The sequence below is a fragment of the Juglans regia genome, chromosome 6 (assembly GCF_001411555.2).
Source record: "Juglans regia cultivar Chandler chromosome 6, Walnut 2.0, whole genome shotgun sequence".
NCBI classification, from domain to species: Eukaryota; Viridiplantae; Streptophyta; class Magnoliopsida; order Fagales; family Juglandaceae; genus Juglans; species Juglans regia.
In genome coordinates, this window is record NC_049906.1 from 2433644 (window position 1) to 2451996 (window position 18353).

At 34.2% G+C, this 18353-nt stretch overlaps 2 protein-coding genes across 5 annotated transcripts; one reads left to right on the top strand and one right to left on the bottom strand.

Annotated features, from left to right (window-relative positions):
• The first annotated feature begins 4344 nt into the window (after positions 1 to 4344).
• Positions 4345 to 5647, top strand: LOC108987371. Of its 2 annotated transcripts, none has more exons than XM_018960271.2 (3): positions 4345 to 4542; positions 4686 to 4875; positions 4959 to 5647. In XM_018960271.2, the coding sequence occupies exons 1-3, from the start codon at positions 4408 to 4410 to the stop codon at positions 5303 to 5305; spliced, it is 672 nt and encodes a 223-aa protein (XP_018815816.2). In that variant the 5' UTR covers positions 4345 to 4407; the 3' UTR covers positions 5306 to 5647. The 2 variants fall into 2 exon arrangements, with proteins under 2 accessions (XP_018815816.2, XP_018815817.2); XM_018960272.2 differs by having other exon boundaries at positions 4974 to 5586.
• Positions 5648 to 8395: 2748 nt separating this feature from the next.
• Positions 8396 to 18345, bottom strand: LOC109005399 (vacuolar protein sorting-associated protein 45 homolog). 3 transcript variants are annotated; one of them, XM_018984334.2, is made up of 13 exons: positions 18077 to 18345; positions 16744 to 16945; positions 16541 to 16620; positions 13778 to 14005; positions 13545 to 13670; positions 13347 to 13427; positions 13114 to 13255; positions 12822 to 13000; positions 11268 to 11423; positions 11022 to 11129; positions 10826 to 10947; positions 9353 to 9484; positions 8396 to 8812 (listed from the first exon to the last, which is right to left on the bottom strand). In XM_018984334.2, the coding sequence occupies exons 1-13, from the start codon at positions 18164 to 18166 to the stop codon at positions 8752 to 8754; spliced, it is 1707 nt and encodes a 568-aa protein (XP_018839879.2). In that variant the 5' UTR covers positions 18167 to 18345; the 3' UTR covers positions 8396 to 8751. The 3 variants fall into 3 exon arrangements, with proteins under 3 accessions (XP_018839879.2, XP_035546921.1, XP_035546922.1); XM_035691028.1 differs by having other exon boundaries at positions 12810 to 13000; positions 18077 to 18333; XM_035691029.1 differs by lacking the exon at positions 18077 to 18345 and having other exon boundaries at positions 12810 to 13000; positions 16541 to 16625; positions 16744 to 16819.
• Between the last annotated feature and the right edge of the window lie 8 nt (positions 18346 to 18353).

Sequence of the window (18353 nt, forward strand, 5' to 3'; positions counted from 1 at the left end):
GTAAAATAAAAAAATATTTTTTTATAATTTTTTAAAATATTTCAAATATATTAAAAAATCTATATAAAAATTATTTAAATAAAATATATATTAAATAATACTATAGCCCCAGCGGGAGCCCCCAGCGGGGGCTATAGCACTACCCTTTGAGACAATCTCTATTTATCATCTATACACTATATATTTATTATAAAAAAAAATAAAAAAATAAATATAGTGTGTAGAGATAATAAGTAAAATTATTCTCTTGTCAAGTGCAAAATTTACCAACCACTTCCAAAGTTATGCATACATAGAGTGTTGATCTTTCTATATGTAGATCTCGTTTATTTTTGAAAATGAGATGAGTTGATATAAAAGTTAAAAGTTAAATAAATATTATTAGAATATATTTTTAATATTATTTTTAAATATTTAAAAAAATTAGAATTGTTAATTTTATTTTGTGTAAGAATTTAAAAAAGTTATAATGATGAGATAAAATGAGAATGATTGTGAAAACAAACGAAACTCAAATTGTATTTAATATTTTGTTAATTAGATTTTAGATTTTAAATCTTTAATTGTGGAATTGAATAAATGGATAAAAAGATGGAAGATGATGAATTTGATGTTTACTTATTCATAAACTCATTATAAATATATATCATTTTCATCAATGTTATGGACGTATTTCATCGTAGGGCTGTACAGAAACCGACAGCACCGGCCGCCACCGACGCGAACCGACCGGCCGCGTCAGGAACCGGTGGAGAACCGGTCGGCGTGCGGTGGAAATTTCAAGAAACCGATGTTCAGCGGTTCGGTCTCGGTTTGAAGCTGGACCGGACCGCTGAACCGACCGATATAATAAAATCCTTTTTTTTTTAATATACCCTTATCAAAACGGCGTCGTTCCACTTAAGTTTAAGTTGAACGGCGCCGTTTTAGTTAAGAAGTACTGCAACTGATACGGGAAACGACGCCGTTTGGCATTAAACCAAACGTCGTCGTTTTATTAAGGACGTAAGTAAAAAATAATAAGTCTGAAACGACGCCGTTCCACTTAAACTTAAGTGAAACGGCGTCGTTTCGTTAAGAGTATTCTTCTTCTCCCGATCTTCTTCTTCCCGAACTCGCCTCTGTAACCCTCTCTCTCTCTCTCTTCTGCAAGTCTCTCTCTCTCCTATGCATCTCTCCTCTCTCATTCTCTCTCATAATTATCTCACTAGAATCGCCAAAGAACCGACGCCGACCGAGAACCGGCAGAGAACTGCCTCGATCGGTGTCCTCCTCGCCATCGACCGGTTACGGTCGGCACCTCATCCATTTTTCCAGACGTCGGTCGGCGTCGGTTTTGCCCAAAAACCGCGCCGACGACGTCGGTTTTCACCCCTATTTCATCGCCACCACCTCACGATCACCTATAACCAAAGAGTAGAGGGTTTGGAGGTTCGAGATAACGCTTCCGATGCCTATATTAGTGATTGAAGATAATGATAATAATACCAATAAATTTGATCCCGCTTACGTACCTTGGTTCTCTTCTTATATATAGCTTTTGAAATATTATGTTCTTTAAGTAATAATAGATATATATATATTATTCAAATTCAAATTTGGAGATGAGAGTTCTTGTTCTGATGAATTGTTATAATAACTGCCCTTCTTTACTCATCGTTGGATGATTACTCAATCGGTAATAGGAAGTGAGTTGGGCACTTCTCGTCTTTAATAGGCCCTTTCGATATTGAGACTTACATTATGAGTAGATGAAGGCTCATGCTCATATTGTATGAGCCAGAAGAATGTCCTCTCCGATCAGTATCATTATTATCACTATCACTATTATCATTATTATAAAAAACAATATAATCATTATTTCTAATTTTAATTATTAACTCTATCCATTATTGTGATTATATCTTGCCATAAATTTCATTCAGATTTTCTTTTCCTCGTTTTAGGCCTAGTTCATTTTTATAAAATTTTTAAACTCATTTCATTTCATCTCATCTAATTATTATATTTTTTTTAAATTTTCAAATAAAATAAAATAAATAATTTAACTTTTTCAAATTCTATAAATAAAAATAATATTAAAAGAATATATTCTAATAATATTTTATTTAATTTTTATCTAAATTCATCTCATCTACAAAAACAAATGAGAACTTAATTTGTATACCTTTAAAAAGCTAAGGAGAAAAGCTCCTATTCGTATTGAAAATTATTTTTCGAAACAATCTTTTGAAATAATTCAGCTCTATTTTTATAGTGATTGCACAGTGGATTGCTTTGATCTTTTGCCTTCAAGGCATCCTTTCGTGTAATTTTGCATATGCATGATGATTACTTTATGATAATTAATTGGTATCTCTAAAACCAAGACATTATTAACATCAAGTGATTGCTATGGAACTGAGCATTGCCATTAGTTTCATCAAATTTATTTATAAAATTTGATAAAAAAGTACATATTTTTATAAATTTAAAATTTTTCTAGTCATAATTTTACATTAAATTAGTCATTAGATTAGTCAAAATAATGATATAATATTATTTTTTTTAATAATAGTATTTTTAATTTATTTTTTTCATATTTTACAATTATACTAACTATATGTTAATTAATAATTTAATTTAATACTTAAATTATTGTTTCCCAACTTAAATATACTGTAGCTCAAAATTAGAAAACAATAATTTAAATAAATAAAATAATGGTTATAGAATGTGAACATGATCTTCAAATATAGAGATGAATTTAAATATACTGTAGCTCAAAGTTAGAAATTTATGTATATACTGAATCTAATACAGTAATTTGAAAGACAAACCTTTCAAATTTTGATGAAAAGTAACATTTGAAGAAGCTGATGTCATTGCTCTAAGATACATGGCCTAAATGGGTGAGATTCAAGTCCAAAATTAACAAAATGAAAGTCTCAAATTTATGGTATTGTTTTGAATTAAATTATGTCACGCCAATTGTGTTTGATATATAAAGATGTCAAATATAATTATTCTTTAAAATATGTCACTCTAAAGTTGCTTGGAAAGTAGCCATTTTCTTATCTGCACCTAGTCATAGTTGGCTACCAAAAATTAGGTACCAATGGCACAACATTTTTAAATGTTGTCCAATATATAGCAATAACTCTTAATCAATAACCATCGTAGAAGACCACCGTGGTGGTAGCCTAGTTGGCAAATGTTAGGGAAGTTGGAATTAATTTTATTTTGTGTTTTTTCAAATCTTAAAATTTTTTATTTAATAATTACTTAATTATTACAAATTTTTTAAACTTCCAAACAAAATACAAAAAATAATTTAATAATTTAAAATAAAAATAATATTAAAAAATAATAAATTTATTCAATTTTTTCCTCTCATTTTTCAAAACTCCATAAATTATATTAATTTAAATTATTTAACTACTATTTACATACTAATTCATTATTATTTACAAATTTATCGTCCCGTCTCAAGCATCCCTTAGAGCATCTCAATAGATTAATTAAAGTTAAATGATATTTTTTATGAATATAAGAGAAATTTAATTTTTAGTTATTCTATTTACATAAATCTTTATATTGGAATATCTATTTTTTTATTATATAACAATAAAATAATGTAATATGAATTTGGTTTTAGTTATTCACATTAAATCTCTATATTGAATTATCTATTTATTCATTATATAGTAATAAGTAACTAATAATTTTAAAAATATTTATTTTTTTAATTATTAAATTTTTTTAATTTTATTATATTTTACTATTCTAACGATTATATATTAGTTAATAATCATATTGTAATTAAATTAATATATCACTAACTCAAATTAATATATTAATTGTGATAAAATATATGATAGAAAGAAATATAGAGAGAAATAATTGATAAAATATATATTTAATGTCTGTATAATAAATTTAAAATTTAAAAATTTTTCTAAAAATTATTATAACTAAATTTTAATAATTGAAATTTATTGCGAGTATATTTTATTTTTTAATAATTAAATATTCAATAGATTTAATTTTTAACTAATGGATTGAGTTATAAGTTTCTTTTCTCACTTGCCGTATTCCATCTCGGGAAAACAAGAAATCAAAAAGCTCCCCGTCAATGTTTGTGGCGAAGGTGTCGTATATGCCATTACGATGTGAGATCATCGTACATGTGTGTACAGTGATGAAATACTGTTTACACAGTAATTGAAGATCTCTCCGTTCGTTTCGTCCACGTCAAGCTGTTTATGCACAGTACGTTCATCCAAACTATACTGAATTAATTATATATATATATATATACTATTGTAGGGAGGGAGGGAAGAAGGGAGGGAGAGAGTAGCAACAAAAGCAGCTTGTTGCATTGTTGTACGCAACGTCTCTTACCTCCTTGGAAGAAACACAAGGAATATGGGTAGCATATCAGAAGATGAACTGCTTCAAATGGTCAGAGATTTCATTGAATCAGAGTCGGCCTCTCCTATCTCACCTCCATCTTCAAATACTATGTCTCACAATGATCAGCACCCATACCTCACCTTACAGGTACCTCTATCCTCAACTCCACATCTCTCTCTCACACACACACACATATTTACTTACTTGTTTTCAGTCTTCTTTCAGTCGAAATTTACCTTATTTTGTTTGTTTTTGGGGTCTGATATCCCTTTCATTTGTGCTGTGTTTAGGAGATAATTCGACGGGCTACAAAGGTTGAGGTTGACGTCCTAGAGAAAATATTGGTGCATGTAAAGGAAATGGGAATTGCAAGGGAACCTACTCTTCTGAAGAAAAGGTTAGTGGCAAGACTGAAAATCGATGGCTATGAAGCTTCTCTCTGCAAAACTTATTCAGTTTGCAATCTCGGTCGCTCCAAAGGTCTCTCTCTCTACCTCTACCTCTCCCTCTCTCTCTCTCTCTCTCTAAATCCAAGTTCTGACTTATGTAGCTCTTTGTTTAAGTTGTGCAATATGCAGGTGATTATGAATACATTGATGTCATGGTGGGTGATGGTAATGGTGATGGCAAACCAGAGAGGCTGATTGTAGATATGGATTTTAGGTCTCATTTTGAAGTTGCAAGGCCTACACCAACCTACAAGGAGCTAACTGATGCTATTCCTACCGTCTTTGTTGGGACTGAAGAAAAGCTTAAGAAAATCATCTCTCTACTATGCAAAGCTGCAAAAGAATCACTCAGAGAGAGGGGCCTCCACATTCCTCCCTGGAGAAAAGCCAGCTACATGCAGTCCAAATGGCTTTCCAAGGATTACAAGAAAGTCTCAGTTCCAATCACCAACATGGATTAGGGTTTGGGTTTAAGCCTCCACATTAAGCAAAAGGGCAGCACCAATTTTGAAGCCATTGAAGAAGTCCAAGGGATGCTTTTTGAGTTTTGCCCATAGTTCCTCTCTATTTTTTTTTTTTCTTAATTTGAAGTGGGATATAAATTAATGCTACTGATTTTGGGAGGTTTGTCCCTTCTGTTCATGAATTTTTGTGTCCTTTTTGTTGGTTGAGACCTTAAACTTTTCCGTCTTCTAGGTATTTAGCTGCTTCAGATTTCATGGTTTTCGGGTTACTGTTAATATTTCCGGCCATCCTTCATGCATGGATTCATGGTGCCCAATAATCACTATTTAATTTAAACTTCTGTTCTTGTAAACGATGGAAATGGTTTTTGCTGATGACTGATTGCTTGCCAACCTGCAAAATGGATGATGGTTTTTGGACAGTACTCTTCATGATCATTTTCATGACGCATGGGATAAGCTGGAAAAACAAGAAAAACGCACGTTATTTTTCTCAGAATTATTGAAAAACGTTTAATTCTTTAAAAAATCTTCAAAACTTCCTAATAGTTTACATTCTACATTATTTTTAATTTTTATTATTTTATTAAATATTTATTATATAAATAATAAATAAAAAATTTGAAATAATTTAAAATGAATAAATTAAAAAATATTAAAAATTTAAAAAAATATATAGCGTGAAGCGTGATGAAGATTGAGTAATAAATCTCTTAATTCTTTATGTTTACGTACCAACTGGGGCACTTGATTGAAAATAAAACGGTGATTAGACCACCAAGGGTTGATGAGTTGGTATTTCATGGCCTTGGCTTTCAGGATATAAGTTGAAATTACAGTATAGCCTGATTTTTGGCTCTAGTTTGGATACTTTGGAGGTTTTGTGAGGATACTTCGAAGGAATTGTAGTTATTAGTACAGTAATTATAGTTCAGATCGAACATTTTGAAATGGAGAGACGTTTTGATCTTATTCAAACTTCTCGTGAATCTCTTTGTTCTTATATTAAAATATTATAAAAAAGTTATTTTGTCTTTAAGAAGCTGGGAAAAAAATGTACAGAAATTCCACGATAAAGGGTTTCTTTTATTTATTTATATATGGAGAATATTACAAATCCAGATGCCTAAATTTTTTGTCTTTTATTCTTTCATTTATTTATATAGGTAATTGGTTTTGTCTTTTATTCTTTCCCTCGTGAGTACGCTTTTTTCTATTATTGTAATTAAATTTTTAAGATAAGCTATGATTTTAAATGACATCAGAATAGAGATTTTGATTATCATATTTTGTATTGCTTTTTATTTTTATTTTTTATTATTGTAATTTAACTTTTAAGATAAATGATAATTTTAAATGAAATGAAAAGAAATAAATAAATAAATTTCAAAAGCAAAAAAACAAAATAAATGTAAGCGCAAAAAATAAGGTCCCCCAAAGTTAATCTGTTCAAGTTCACCTTAATTTTAAATAATTTAAATAATCATATGTTATCACTAAACCAGTAAGCTTATTATTCGAAAGGCTTTGGATAAGACAGGGACAGGCTTTGCAGAGTGACGAGGAGTTAAAGAGTTAAGTAAAGAGGTGACAAGGATAGTGATTCAGAATTAGTACAGTGATATATACCAGTTTTTGTGTTTGTCTTTTGGTAACTCCATGTTAGGGCTGCTTCCTGAATCCTTCCTTCTTCACATGCACAACTGCTTTCACATTTTCTGCAACAATTCAGGGAATCACAGACAGAAAGAGAGAGAGAGAGAGAGAGAATGATGCAAAGAAGAGTTTGGAGGGATGATGGATACATTCTCCAACGTGAGAAAGTTGGGGTCCAATCCGAACTCACTTTATAGCAGAGCAGCAGCTGAAGCAGAAAGAATAACGCAAACCAATCAAATAATTATTTATTACTGTAGACTCCGCAATTTGAAAGAAAGAAAATCCAAATCTTGTCAATTGGATTGAAAGCAGATACAGAGAGAAATGATGGGGTTTGAAGCTGTGCAAATCAACCATTAATGGGAGGAAAGAGTCGGTGGCAATGGCATGACATATTGTACTGGACCTACTGGTTTTTGTGGGAGGCAGCCTTGCTTCCTGTAATCAGACAGAGAGGAGGGAGGGGTTGGGGTTTTTAATCATCATTTGAAATCTTCTGGATTGAGGCACCGCCTGACGTGAAAGCTTTGCAGGTTTTTGCTTGCCCATTTTCTGCTCCATATCAATGATACTTCAATATTGGCATTCAATTCAATTAAGTCAGATCTCTCTCTCTCTCTCTCTCTCTCTGCCTGTGTGAGTGAGTTATGCCTTCTGTGGGGCTCAAGGCATTTGCACAGGACAAAAATCCAGGGACTCTTTACTCGTATCTAAACAAAAATAAAAAATAAAATGCCTATAAAAAAAACTCAAAAGAAATAATTCAAGTTTTTTATTTTTTCGCATCTCATTTGTCCTCTCAAAATAAGAGTATTTTCTATTAATAAATAAAATTAGATGATAAATAATTTTTTTGCGAAATAAAGAATTTATAAATAACAATAAATAATCTGAATTAAGATTTTTATTAATTTTAAAAAACAAAAAGTGAAAAAATTAAATTAAAATATTATTAAAATATATTTTTTAATTTAAAATTTAAAAAATTAAATATTTTTTATGTTTTATATAGAAGTTTAAAAAAATTGTAATGATTAGAAAAAAAATTATAAACCCCACTAGATATCGTTCAAACTTTTTATTACATGTCCTTCGAATTTTAATCATTGTCTTCTAAACATTCATGACAAAATTCAAATAAATTAAAATAATAATATTTAATTAAAATAATGTGTAGAAATTATAAAATAGTTGTAACTACAAATTTTTGTTAAAAATTGATTCCAACCAACAGAGAAAAATTACCATAAGACAAGACGCCTTATTAAATCATTGATGAAACTCCATCTATCAATGAAAATTCTTGATCGAATTATAAAAAAGTAATGAATAATTATTTAAATATAAATTCTTGCTCAAATTACAAAAAAGTGATGAATAATTATTTAAATTTTTTTTAGTAACAGTAATAAATCAAAACAAAAACCATGGCTCAAACATATGCTCAGCTGCTACTTTTCACAGTATCTTTCAAAGTATTCACTACACAATGGTCATATGACTCATTAACAACGATGTATACAAAAGAATAAAAGAGTAAATGATTGATGTCACTGGTTCTAACAAGTTAAAATGAGTAGATGTTGGGGTTTTGCTGGTTGAGATCTCATATTTCAATTGTTAAGGGATTGATGAATATTGAATATCCTGGTGCAGGAATTCTGGTGGCAATTCATCAAGCTTCTCTTTCCAATATTCATAAAAACAATCGTACCTCTGCCTGACAACTCCTGTATAAAGCTACACCAAATGGTTCTCAAGGTGCTACATATGGCTGGCTGGCTTCACACCACAGCAGGGCTAGAACGAGCTATCCTCTGAGCTTCTTCCAAGTCCTTCAGAAACCTGTAATTTCAGATAAGGATCAGATGATAAACTACTTCGATAGAATGAAACCACTTTAAGCAATCAATAACCAAAAGTTAATGAGTACTTCTATTAGGCGTTTTATTCTGTAAGGTGTGACTAAAATGTTATGTTAGCCATCAACTTATAACGACCTTCTGTTCTCCATGCTTGAGTTGGGATTGGATCCGCCTGAACGGATCTCTAAACATTTGACTTCCTCTTTAAGCTTTTAAAAGCTACCAATCATGGTGCTTATGCATGCAAACCTACAGTGGATGAATGATGCCAAACCAGATCCCCAAGGAGAACATTAACATAACTCCACAAAGGTAAAATTAGCTAGCAAGCCAACCTACAACTACTTTCTGAGTTGTGCAACTGACGCAAGAAAGATGCAAACAGTAGAGCTTAGCATTTAAAGCTAATGCAAGTGTGCAAGCATGATGGATGGCTAGCAGAGTAGGAACAAACTTTTGTTATGCCTATTTGATCCAAGTGCAATTGAAGAAAAATCACAAGAATCATTCGGAATCATACCTCTTAGAATTCAGAACCACAGAACCACCAAGTATAAAACGAATTCCAGAATTGCTGGCATTTAGTAGAGCAACAGAACGTGACTCTTCGTATGTTGTCCCTCCAACAATGAATATGACAACTTCCTGTGGCCTGCTTAAGGAAAAAGTGTGCTCATAAAAACAATTTTTCCCAAAACCTTGTGCCATTTTTAACTTATCTTATTTGTATCATAACTTTCACTTAAATAAGATAATATTAAATATCGTTTCGAAGACAAACTTTATGTCTAATCCTACAATACGATCCATCCATGCTTGTAATTCCATTACTGCAGGATGAAATCAGAAAAATGAAGGGGGGCGGGGTGATAGGAGAACTTGAGTCAAATGGGAGAGAAAATTGAAAGTAAAGGTGTATGTATCGTCTGGCTTGGACATTAATGTAAACTTGTAGCTTCCTATTACTTCCGTTTTTGGAATGTATAGACCTACGTAATTTTAGATCTTAAATCTTTTTTTTATTTTATTTTATTTTATTTTATTTTTCTGTTTTATCAACTTACCATTTCCCATGTACACCACAATGTATTATGGCACGTTCTTTTTCTAGTAAAATTTGTTACTTATTACGGAACATCTGGAGTATAGTAATCTTTAAGCAACTGAGAAAGAGCAATGACAATGGTAACAGATGCCATTACACAAACTAAAATCTAAGTTTTGGGGTAAACCAGATGGCGTATGCACTGCCTTTAAAACAAATTAAAGGAACACAGCCACCTTGGTTCCCACATACCCACAAGTCCGCCGAGAATGCGGCTGTCCACAAGCAATGGTCTAACGTAAAGTGCCCTGAGTCCAGCTCCAGGCACCATGTGTAGCATGGTGTCAGGATGAAGCATCTATGCTGAAATGCACATGAGTCAAACTCGCCAAGACATGGAAATGCCTAGTTTTGCAATGGTTCACCCAGAGGGTCGGAACTACCATAAAATATTGGATACAACATGATACATGTATCATTACAGTATTGTTTGCTTCAAATGAGCCATCTAGGGACCTACATAACTTCTTTCAACACTGTTAATCATACGTTTAGAAGATTCTGAACACTTATGAAGTCGGCGTTTCCTCATAAATCATTCTCATTCCTAAATACTAAAGTTAGTTAAATAACCACCATCATCTAGTCACTGCGCTTCTTGACTTTGTATATTTTATAATTGTGCATATATTCTACGTGTAAAAAAAAAAATGTCTGCATATATCCATTTATTACTTCAGTAGCTCAACATTAGATATTAGTTGCATTTCAGCATCTAGTTCCCCCAAGATTTGAAGCAAAGTTAAAAATCAGCAAGTTTTACTACCAGAGGTCTCCTCTAAGAACATTGCCCTGACGTAGTGAATAAAAAAGAGACCACATCCCCTTCCTAAATTGCAAGAGATAAGCTAAACCCACTGGAAAGAAACAGTTATTAAAGCAACAAACCTGCCCTGCTGAAAGTGATTGCCAACGAATGGATAGTCCACATCTTTCAACCGTCCCTTGCTAATACTTTCCATGGTTTGGAACAAAAGAGGTTGGTGCTGGGTGTACACATTCTCAACCCCCTACGTCATGCAGGAAAATGATGTATAAGCATCTAACCACATCCACTAGCAGAAAGTACAGTTTCCTGACAAACCTTCAGTCCGCGAGCCATGTTACGAGCAATATTCAGAAGATCCCAATTTCCATAAAGATCCCCAGTTCGTTTATCAACTCCGGCTTGCTTCAAGAGGAACTGGACAAGCTGTTACAACATGATGACCAAGTTATGAAAAGCCGTGAATCATATTGTCATAAGCATGGAACAAAAGCTCTCAACCTATTTGCTGCTCAAATGCAGAGTCAAGGTATGCAGAAAAGATACTTGTTTTGGTTATTTTACCCCTGGTTTGTACTTGGGAGACTGAGAAGCCAGTTTGTTGAAAAGCTGCATCAATTGAACAGGGCTTTCCTTCTCATAGCGCAAAGCATAAAGCATCACTAATCGCAGCCGGTCAATGTCAGATATACGCTCATTACTTAAAAGATTTGTCACCGCCTGCAAAAATGTTTGACAGGAAAGGTTAGCTTGACAGGAAAGGTTAGCTAAACAGTCGAACCTTATCCATATGTTTCTGACTCTACCTTCAAGTCAGTATCAGAACAGTTTGTTTGAGAAAGTAACTTGAAGGCACATAACATGATACCTAAACCAACAACATTTCTAAAGACCTTGTAATTCAGTAATGTAGAAATTCAAATCAGGTAGAATCAAACCTAAGCAATCTATTTCTTATGATAATGTTGTATTAATTTCGTGGAGTTGCTGTGATATACCTCCAATCACCTATGAAAGTTCATACAAGTAAGCTAACGCAAATCTAGTGCTTGCACTTTGTTCATGATCATATACTGGTAAAATAATAATTATATTTTAATTATTTTAAAATACAATCATCTAAAAAAAAGGAATGAAAGAAGCTTTGAAGATTGCAAGGGTCAATGGATGAGCTTAGAATGTTCTTCCATGGGATGATGATGTGGTCACTGTCCAAGAAGGGAAGATTTACCGTCCGGTCATACAATAAGTCCCTAATGAAACATTCTACAAGAGTGTTCCCATGGAAGAACATGAAGACTAAGGCCCCTCTAAAAGCTTCTTTTTTTGTATGGACAGCTTCACTATAGAAGATTCTCATCTTAGATAATCTAAGGAAATGCTGACGCATTGTGTTGGATTGGTGTTATATTTGCAAGAAAAGTGGAGAGTCTGTGGATAACCTATTATTGCATTGTGACATGGCTATGAGTTTGTGGAACGATATCTTTGCTAGAGCGAGGCTCCTTTGGGTGATGCCAATAAGGGTTGTTGAATTTTTGGCTAGCCAGCAAGGCCTCCGGGGTAATTCTCAAATTGCAACTATGTGGAAGATGATTCCAATCTGTCTATGGTGGTGCATCTGGATCGAGAGGAATGGTCGCAACTTAGGATCGTGAACAGACAATGGACGAGCTTAGAACCTTTTTTCTTCAAACTTTATTCCATTGGTCGATTGTAATAGACTTTAATGGCATGAACGTACAAGATTTCCTTGTATCTTTAGACACCCATGCCCAGGTGTTGCTCTTGTATATGTCCCGTGTACTTGGCTTTGCCTTTCTTTAGTAAAATTCGTATTTACCGATAAAAAAAAGGAATGTTTTTCTTTAACACTTTAATTCATTGGTCGACTGTAATAGACTTCAATGCCATGCATATCAATGACTTCCTTGTATCCCTAGTCCACCAAGTATAGGCATTACTCTTGTATATGCCACATGAACTTGACTATGCCTATTTTCTATGATCAATAAAATTATTATTTACTGATAAAAAAAAATTTATCTAAAAAACATGTAGATCTTAGTAGGTTCATGGATAGACATGAAGTCAACGTAAACAAACTTTAGAGAAAACCTCAAAAGCTGCCACTTGACCACCATTGCAAGCCAAATCCTGTTCTGTTTGCGAAACTAACATAAGTTTCCGCTCTTCAACTATCTTGCTCATTTCTGTGACCAAAGTCACATGCTTTGAAACATTTCCTTGCATTTTTCTGTACTCAGGGTAGTTGTCAACAAATTTGGCCATGTCTTCTGCAGAAATTCAAAAAAAAAAGACCAAATGTTATACCTCAAGTCACTGCATCTCACATTAATTTAGTAATTTAATATGCTGTGACTCTGAAATAATTAAGCCTCATACGAACCTATTGTCTGAATGTTCTGGTTACTCTTTGCAATCTGCTGAAATTCATCCACCAATTGCTTGATATTCATTCCAATATCCCCAAAATTCTCATACATGTTAGCTTTGAAAAAGGCATCTTGTTCTGACGACAACACGACCTCCTATAAGCATGAGTTGAACAAAGACCATTTTCTTGGTAATGCAAAACATAGAATTAAATATGGGCACTACAAAAGGAAAACACAACTCAACCTGTTGATCCTGAGGCAATTTGCCAATGTTTCTCAAATCTACCTTGTTGTCTTGAATACCTATCAACTCATGAACCATTGCCTACAGAACATGATGGGAAAAATGAGTTGCATACATATCGAAATCATCCTCGTTATATCAAAATAAATGAGGCTTTTATTGTTAAAATGGCAAGGTTATAGTCATAACAACTTATACCTGGTATGTCCACTGATTCAGCAACGGGGTTACAGGATCATCCCTCCTATCAACTACCAGCAACAATGGAGAAATTTCTGTTCGCCTGAAATCAAATAGCCCACTTTCCTGCTGGTACATCAGTTTCTGTTACACCCCAAAATGTATACAAATTAGGTTTCTAATTGGAAAACAGAATGCGCAACATTCATATACAGATCACACTACAACTTCTTGCGGTTTACTTTACTTACTGCTGTTTCTTGCGCTATCCTCTTTGCAATATCAGAGGTCCTTTGATATCGAATAATAGGTCTTCTTTTTAATGCCAAGAAAATAGCTGCAATACCATCAACAACTCGATCACAGAAGTGCTGCAAATTTGAAGGATCTACAACAGCTGGGAGCATATAGATGTGATTTGATGGCACATTCAAAGCGAAATGGTAAGTATCAATTGCTACAAAGTCCGCATAGAATTCCTGCAAGATCAAGAGAAGGATCATATTTTAAGTGGAATCAAATATGATGTAACAGACAACCATGTCAAGCAAAAAAACATTCTCAAGCATCAGAGAATGATTTATACAGCTAAAGTCCACAAATAAGTGAATAACCATGCAGTGACTATGCTCAAACCAATCCAATATTTGCAAAGCCCATGACAACGACATCCTGATGAGATGATAAGCTTACCCTATTTTTTTTTTTCAATTTTTTCTTCCTGTTTTCTTGAAGATAACTATGATAGAATTCCTAATTATTGTTCAACATGTGTTTTTTCTGAGTACCTAACCTGAAAAAATCGAATTGAAAAAAATGCAATACAGTATTAGACAGTAGAAGAATTACCTATAAGTTTGATCAACGGGGTCTATAAGATCATATCGAAGGTTCTTGCCAACCGTATGAGTATGGTGATGGTAAAGATCATTTCAAAAAATCAGAATGCATTAATTAGGGGGAGACAAATTCTTGATTCAGTTTTAGTTGCCAATGAATGTTTGGAAAGTAAGAGGGAGTTCTTGGCATCCTTGTTAAGCTGGACATGAAAAAGGCTTTTGATCATGTCAACTGGGAATTTCTTTTATATTTACTTGGGAGACATGGCTTTGGAGAGAAATGGTGTGCATGGATCAAACATTGTATTTCAACAGTCAGATTTTCGATCTTGGTGAATGGTTCCCCGGATGGATTTTTCACTAGTTCTCGAGGTTTGAGACAAGGGGATCCCTTGTATCCTTTCCTTTTTATAATTGTCATGGATGCTTTGAGTAGAATGATTGATGCAATTGTAGACGGAAATCTTATGTTGGGTTTTTTGGTGGTGGAGTCTCTTCTGGTAGTATCAAGGTCTCACATCTTCTATTCGCTGATGATACTCTTATTTTCAGCGACCCTAATCATGACCATCTTCGATAGTTGAGAGCTCTTTTATTATGCTTCAAAGCTGTTTCTGGACTTAGAGTCAACTTATCTAAGTCAGAATTTGTTCCTGTGGGCTCTGTCTCGAATTCTAGTGACTTGGCAAACATTTTGGGTTGTAAGATCTCGTCGTTTCCCATGAAATATCTAGGTCTTCCCTTGGGTGCCCTTATAAGTCTTTGTCGATTTGGGATGGAGTGATTGAGAAAATAGAAAGAAGGTTAGCTGGGTGGAAAAAGATTTATTTATCCAAAGCAAGAAGAATTACTCTGATTAAAAGTACGCTGTCCAATCTCCCAACGTATTTTCTCTCCCTCTTCCCTTTGTCCGTTGGGGTGGCTTGTAGAATTGAAAGAATCTTTCGTAGTTTTTTGTGGGGTGGTCTTGGTGATGACAAGAAGCTCCATCTAGAAAGTTGGGATAAAGTCTGCTCATAAGTTACTTGTGGGGGTTTGGGGATCCGTAATTTGAGGTTTTTTAACGAAGCTCTTCTTGGAAAGTGGCTTTGGAGATATCAATTAGAGAGGGATGTGTTATGGAAAAATATTATTGATGTTAAATATGGGAGGGCACGGGGGTGTTGGTGTTCTAATGAAGTTAGAAGTGTGTATGGTGTGGGCTTGTGGAAGTACATACGGAATGGTTGGAGGAGGAGATAGGATTCGCTTTTGGCATGATCTTTGGAGTGGGGAATTGACTCTCAAGAATGCTTTTCCTTCCCTATTTAGAATGGCAAGAGACAAGGATGCCACTGTTGCTGATTCTGTATCTTTTTCCAATAATATTCCCCAATGGAATGTGAGATTTTTTAGATATGTTCATGATTGGGAAGTGCCGATTATTACTGATTTTTTCAGTAGACTGTATGACACTAAAATGGTGCAGGGAGGAGAGGAAATGTTGTGGAGACACACTGGAAATTCAATTTTCTCTATCAGCTCTTATTATAAAGTGCTGACGTGTCATTGTGCCAACCAATTTCCTTGGAAGTGTATTTGGAAATCCAAGGTTCCGACCAAAGTTGCTTTTTTCTGCTGGTTGGTGTCACTCGGGAAGATTTTAACAACGGATAATTTGAGGAAGCGAGGAATAATATGCCTGGACTGGTGTTATTTTTGCAAGAAAGATGGGGAGTTGGTTGATCATTTGTTTCTGCATTGTGAGGTTGCAAAGAATTTTTGGGATGAGATTCTCAGCAGGTCGGGTATTACTTGGATGATGCCCATGAGAGTGGTGGATCTATTGGCTTGTTGGAAAGGATTTATGGGCAGCCATCACATTGCTGATATTTGGAAGATGATACCTCCATGTCTAATGTGGTGTTTGTGGCTAGAAAGGAATGGACGCTGTTTTGATGACAGAGCTTGCTTGTTGGGAGAAATTAGAGAGTTTTTCTTTCGAACTCTTTGTTTTTGGGCGAATACTCTTGTACTGAATGGGGATTCTTTAAATGTTTCCTTTTTAGACTTTGCTAGTTCCTAGTTTCATAGCTTGTATTTTGGTGTTTCCGCTTGTATACTTCCTGTGTATTTGGGTTATGCCTATCTACTTGCATTAATAAATTTCTTATTACTTATAAAAAAAAGAATTACCTGAACCTGCTGGACAACTTCCTGTTCATCTGAATCAGCTAAAATATGGATCTGTGTATCTTTCAACATGTTGGAGACAACTGTACTAAGATTGGAATTAAAAAAAAAGGAGCTCCAAATCAATAGCTAACAATAACTAGCTAAAAGTTCGAAATTTCAAATGCAGATTTCTGTACATTCTCTCAAAGTTTTAAGAAACTTACATAGGTGGTACTCTCCAAATCTAGGACTAGCTAGCTGGCGCCGCAAATGCTGGATATTCTCTGATGTGGGCCGGAGGAAGAAAACTGCCTTCAGATGGGACATTGATTCATTTGACTTGGAAATGGAATCTACCAACTCTACTAAGAACACTTCTTTCTGAAGAAGCTCAGATTGGGAGTATGCAACACTAACTATACTAACCTGCAAATCATCATCATCAAGACCCAGATGTATACTTCTTGCTTAACCAACTATAACTGATCTCGATCCAATAAAGTAAAGTGACATTAATTTTTTTTAATGAAGGACTTGAATTAAAAAATTCACTCGATTCCACCTCAAAATCAAATGTAAACAGTATTGATTTTTTTTTTTATAAGTAAAAATACATTAATATCAATAGGCATAACCAAGTACACTGGGTGTATACAAGACAGAACACCTAGCCCATAATAGAGAGCCCCTAATGAACATCGCACAAGAGGGAGAAATTAGAAACCTATCCAATATACACCAAGGCCTATTGGGACAAAACACGCCTCCCCAAGCAAAGCATGTCACTGTAACTACCCCAACCCTTTGTTTCCCACACAACTAATAGTAAACAGTATTGATTGAAGGCGAAGCTTCAGAAACACAACAAAGGGGGCATGGACTTCTTTTCTCCATCATGAACATTGAACAGCCTAAATAGAAATTCATGCTAAAAGTTCATCATGGAGTAAGGTTCTATTAATAAAAATAAACTCGGCGCCATTGCTGTACATAATTTTGCTAAGGTTAGTGAGGCTTTGGTGCCATTTGTTCTTGTAATTGCTCTCTTGGAGAGAAAAGATCCATAGACATCCCAGCTCGAGCGCGCACTGACCTATTCGCAATAAAATCAAGAATTTTCATATTCATCTTCGCAGGATATTCGAACACATCCCAAGCCGTTATTTTTCTCCATGAAAATTGAATTTTTATGATTGGCATTCCATTACGAACACCGACTTGGTGAACTGATAAATAAAACTCAATAGAATCACCAGCTACTCTAGCGAGAAAGTATCCTCTGAGCAACACGGTCGAGAATTTGTGTCTCAAATTTCATATTGTACGAGTCCCGGTAAAAAAACAAACAAAATAAATAATAAAAAAGATTAAAAAAGAAAGAAAAGGAAACCCTCTGTTCAAGTTAGCATTATATCACTCACTTAGTATAACTAAATTTCTATGAAGCACTCCATTTCCGAGCAAACATAAAATATTAAACTCCGATACTTCAAAGCAGGAGGTGGATTTGATTAATTAAAGAAATAAAAGGTAAGGTATGCGAGGAATGATAGATACCGTGTGAGAATCGAGGATGAGGACCTTCATGCCCGAGATGTCCTGCAACATCCGGTTGATGTAATCACGCACGGCCGATACTAGCACCATGTTCTTCCACTAAGATCCAACGGTTATGATCTTCTTCTGATGATGATGATGACCGTGACTCGACGGTGGTTGTAGAGCTGAATCTCCGGCTTAATGGGTTCAGGAGGAGCTTATCGAAGTTAGAGAGAGACAGAGTATGCGTGTCAGATCTGCAACGAGCGAACCGTGAACGAAAGGGTGGCAAAAT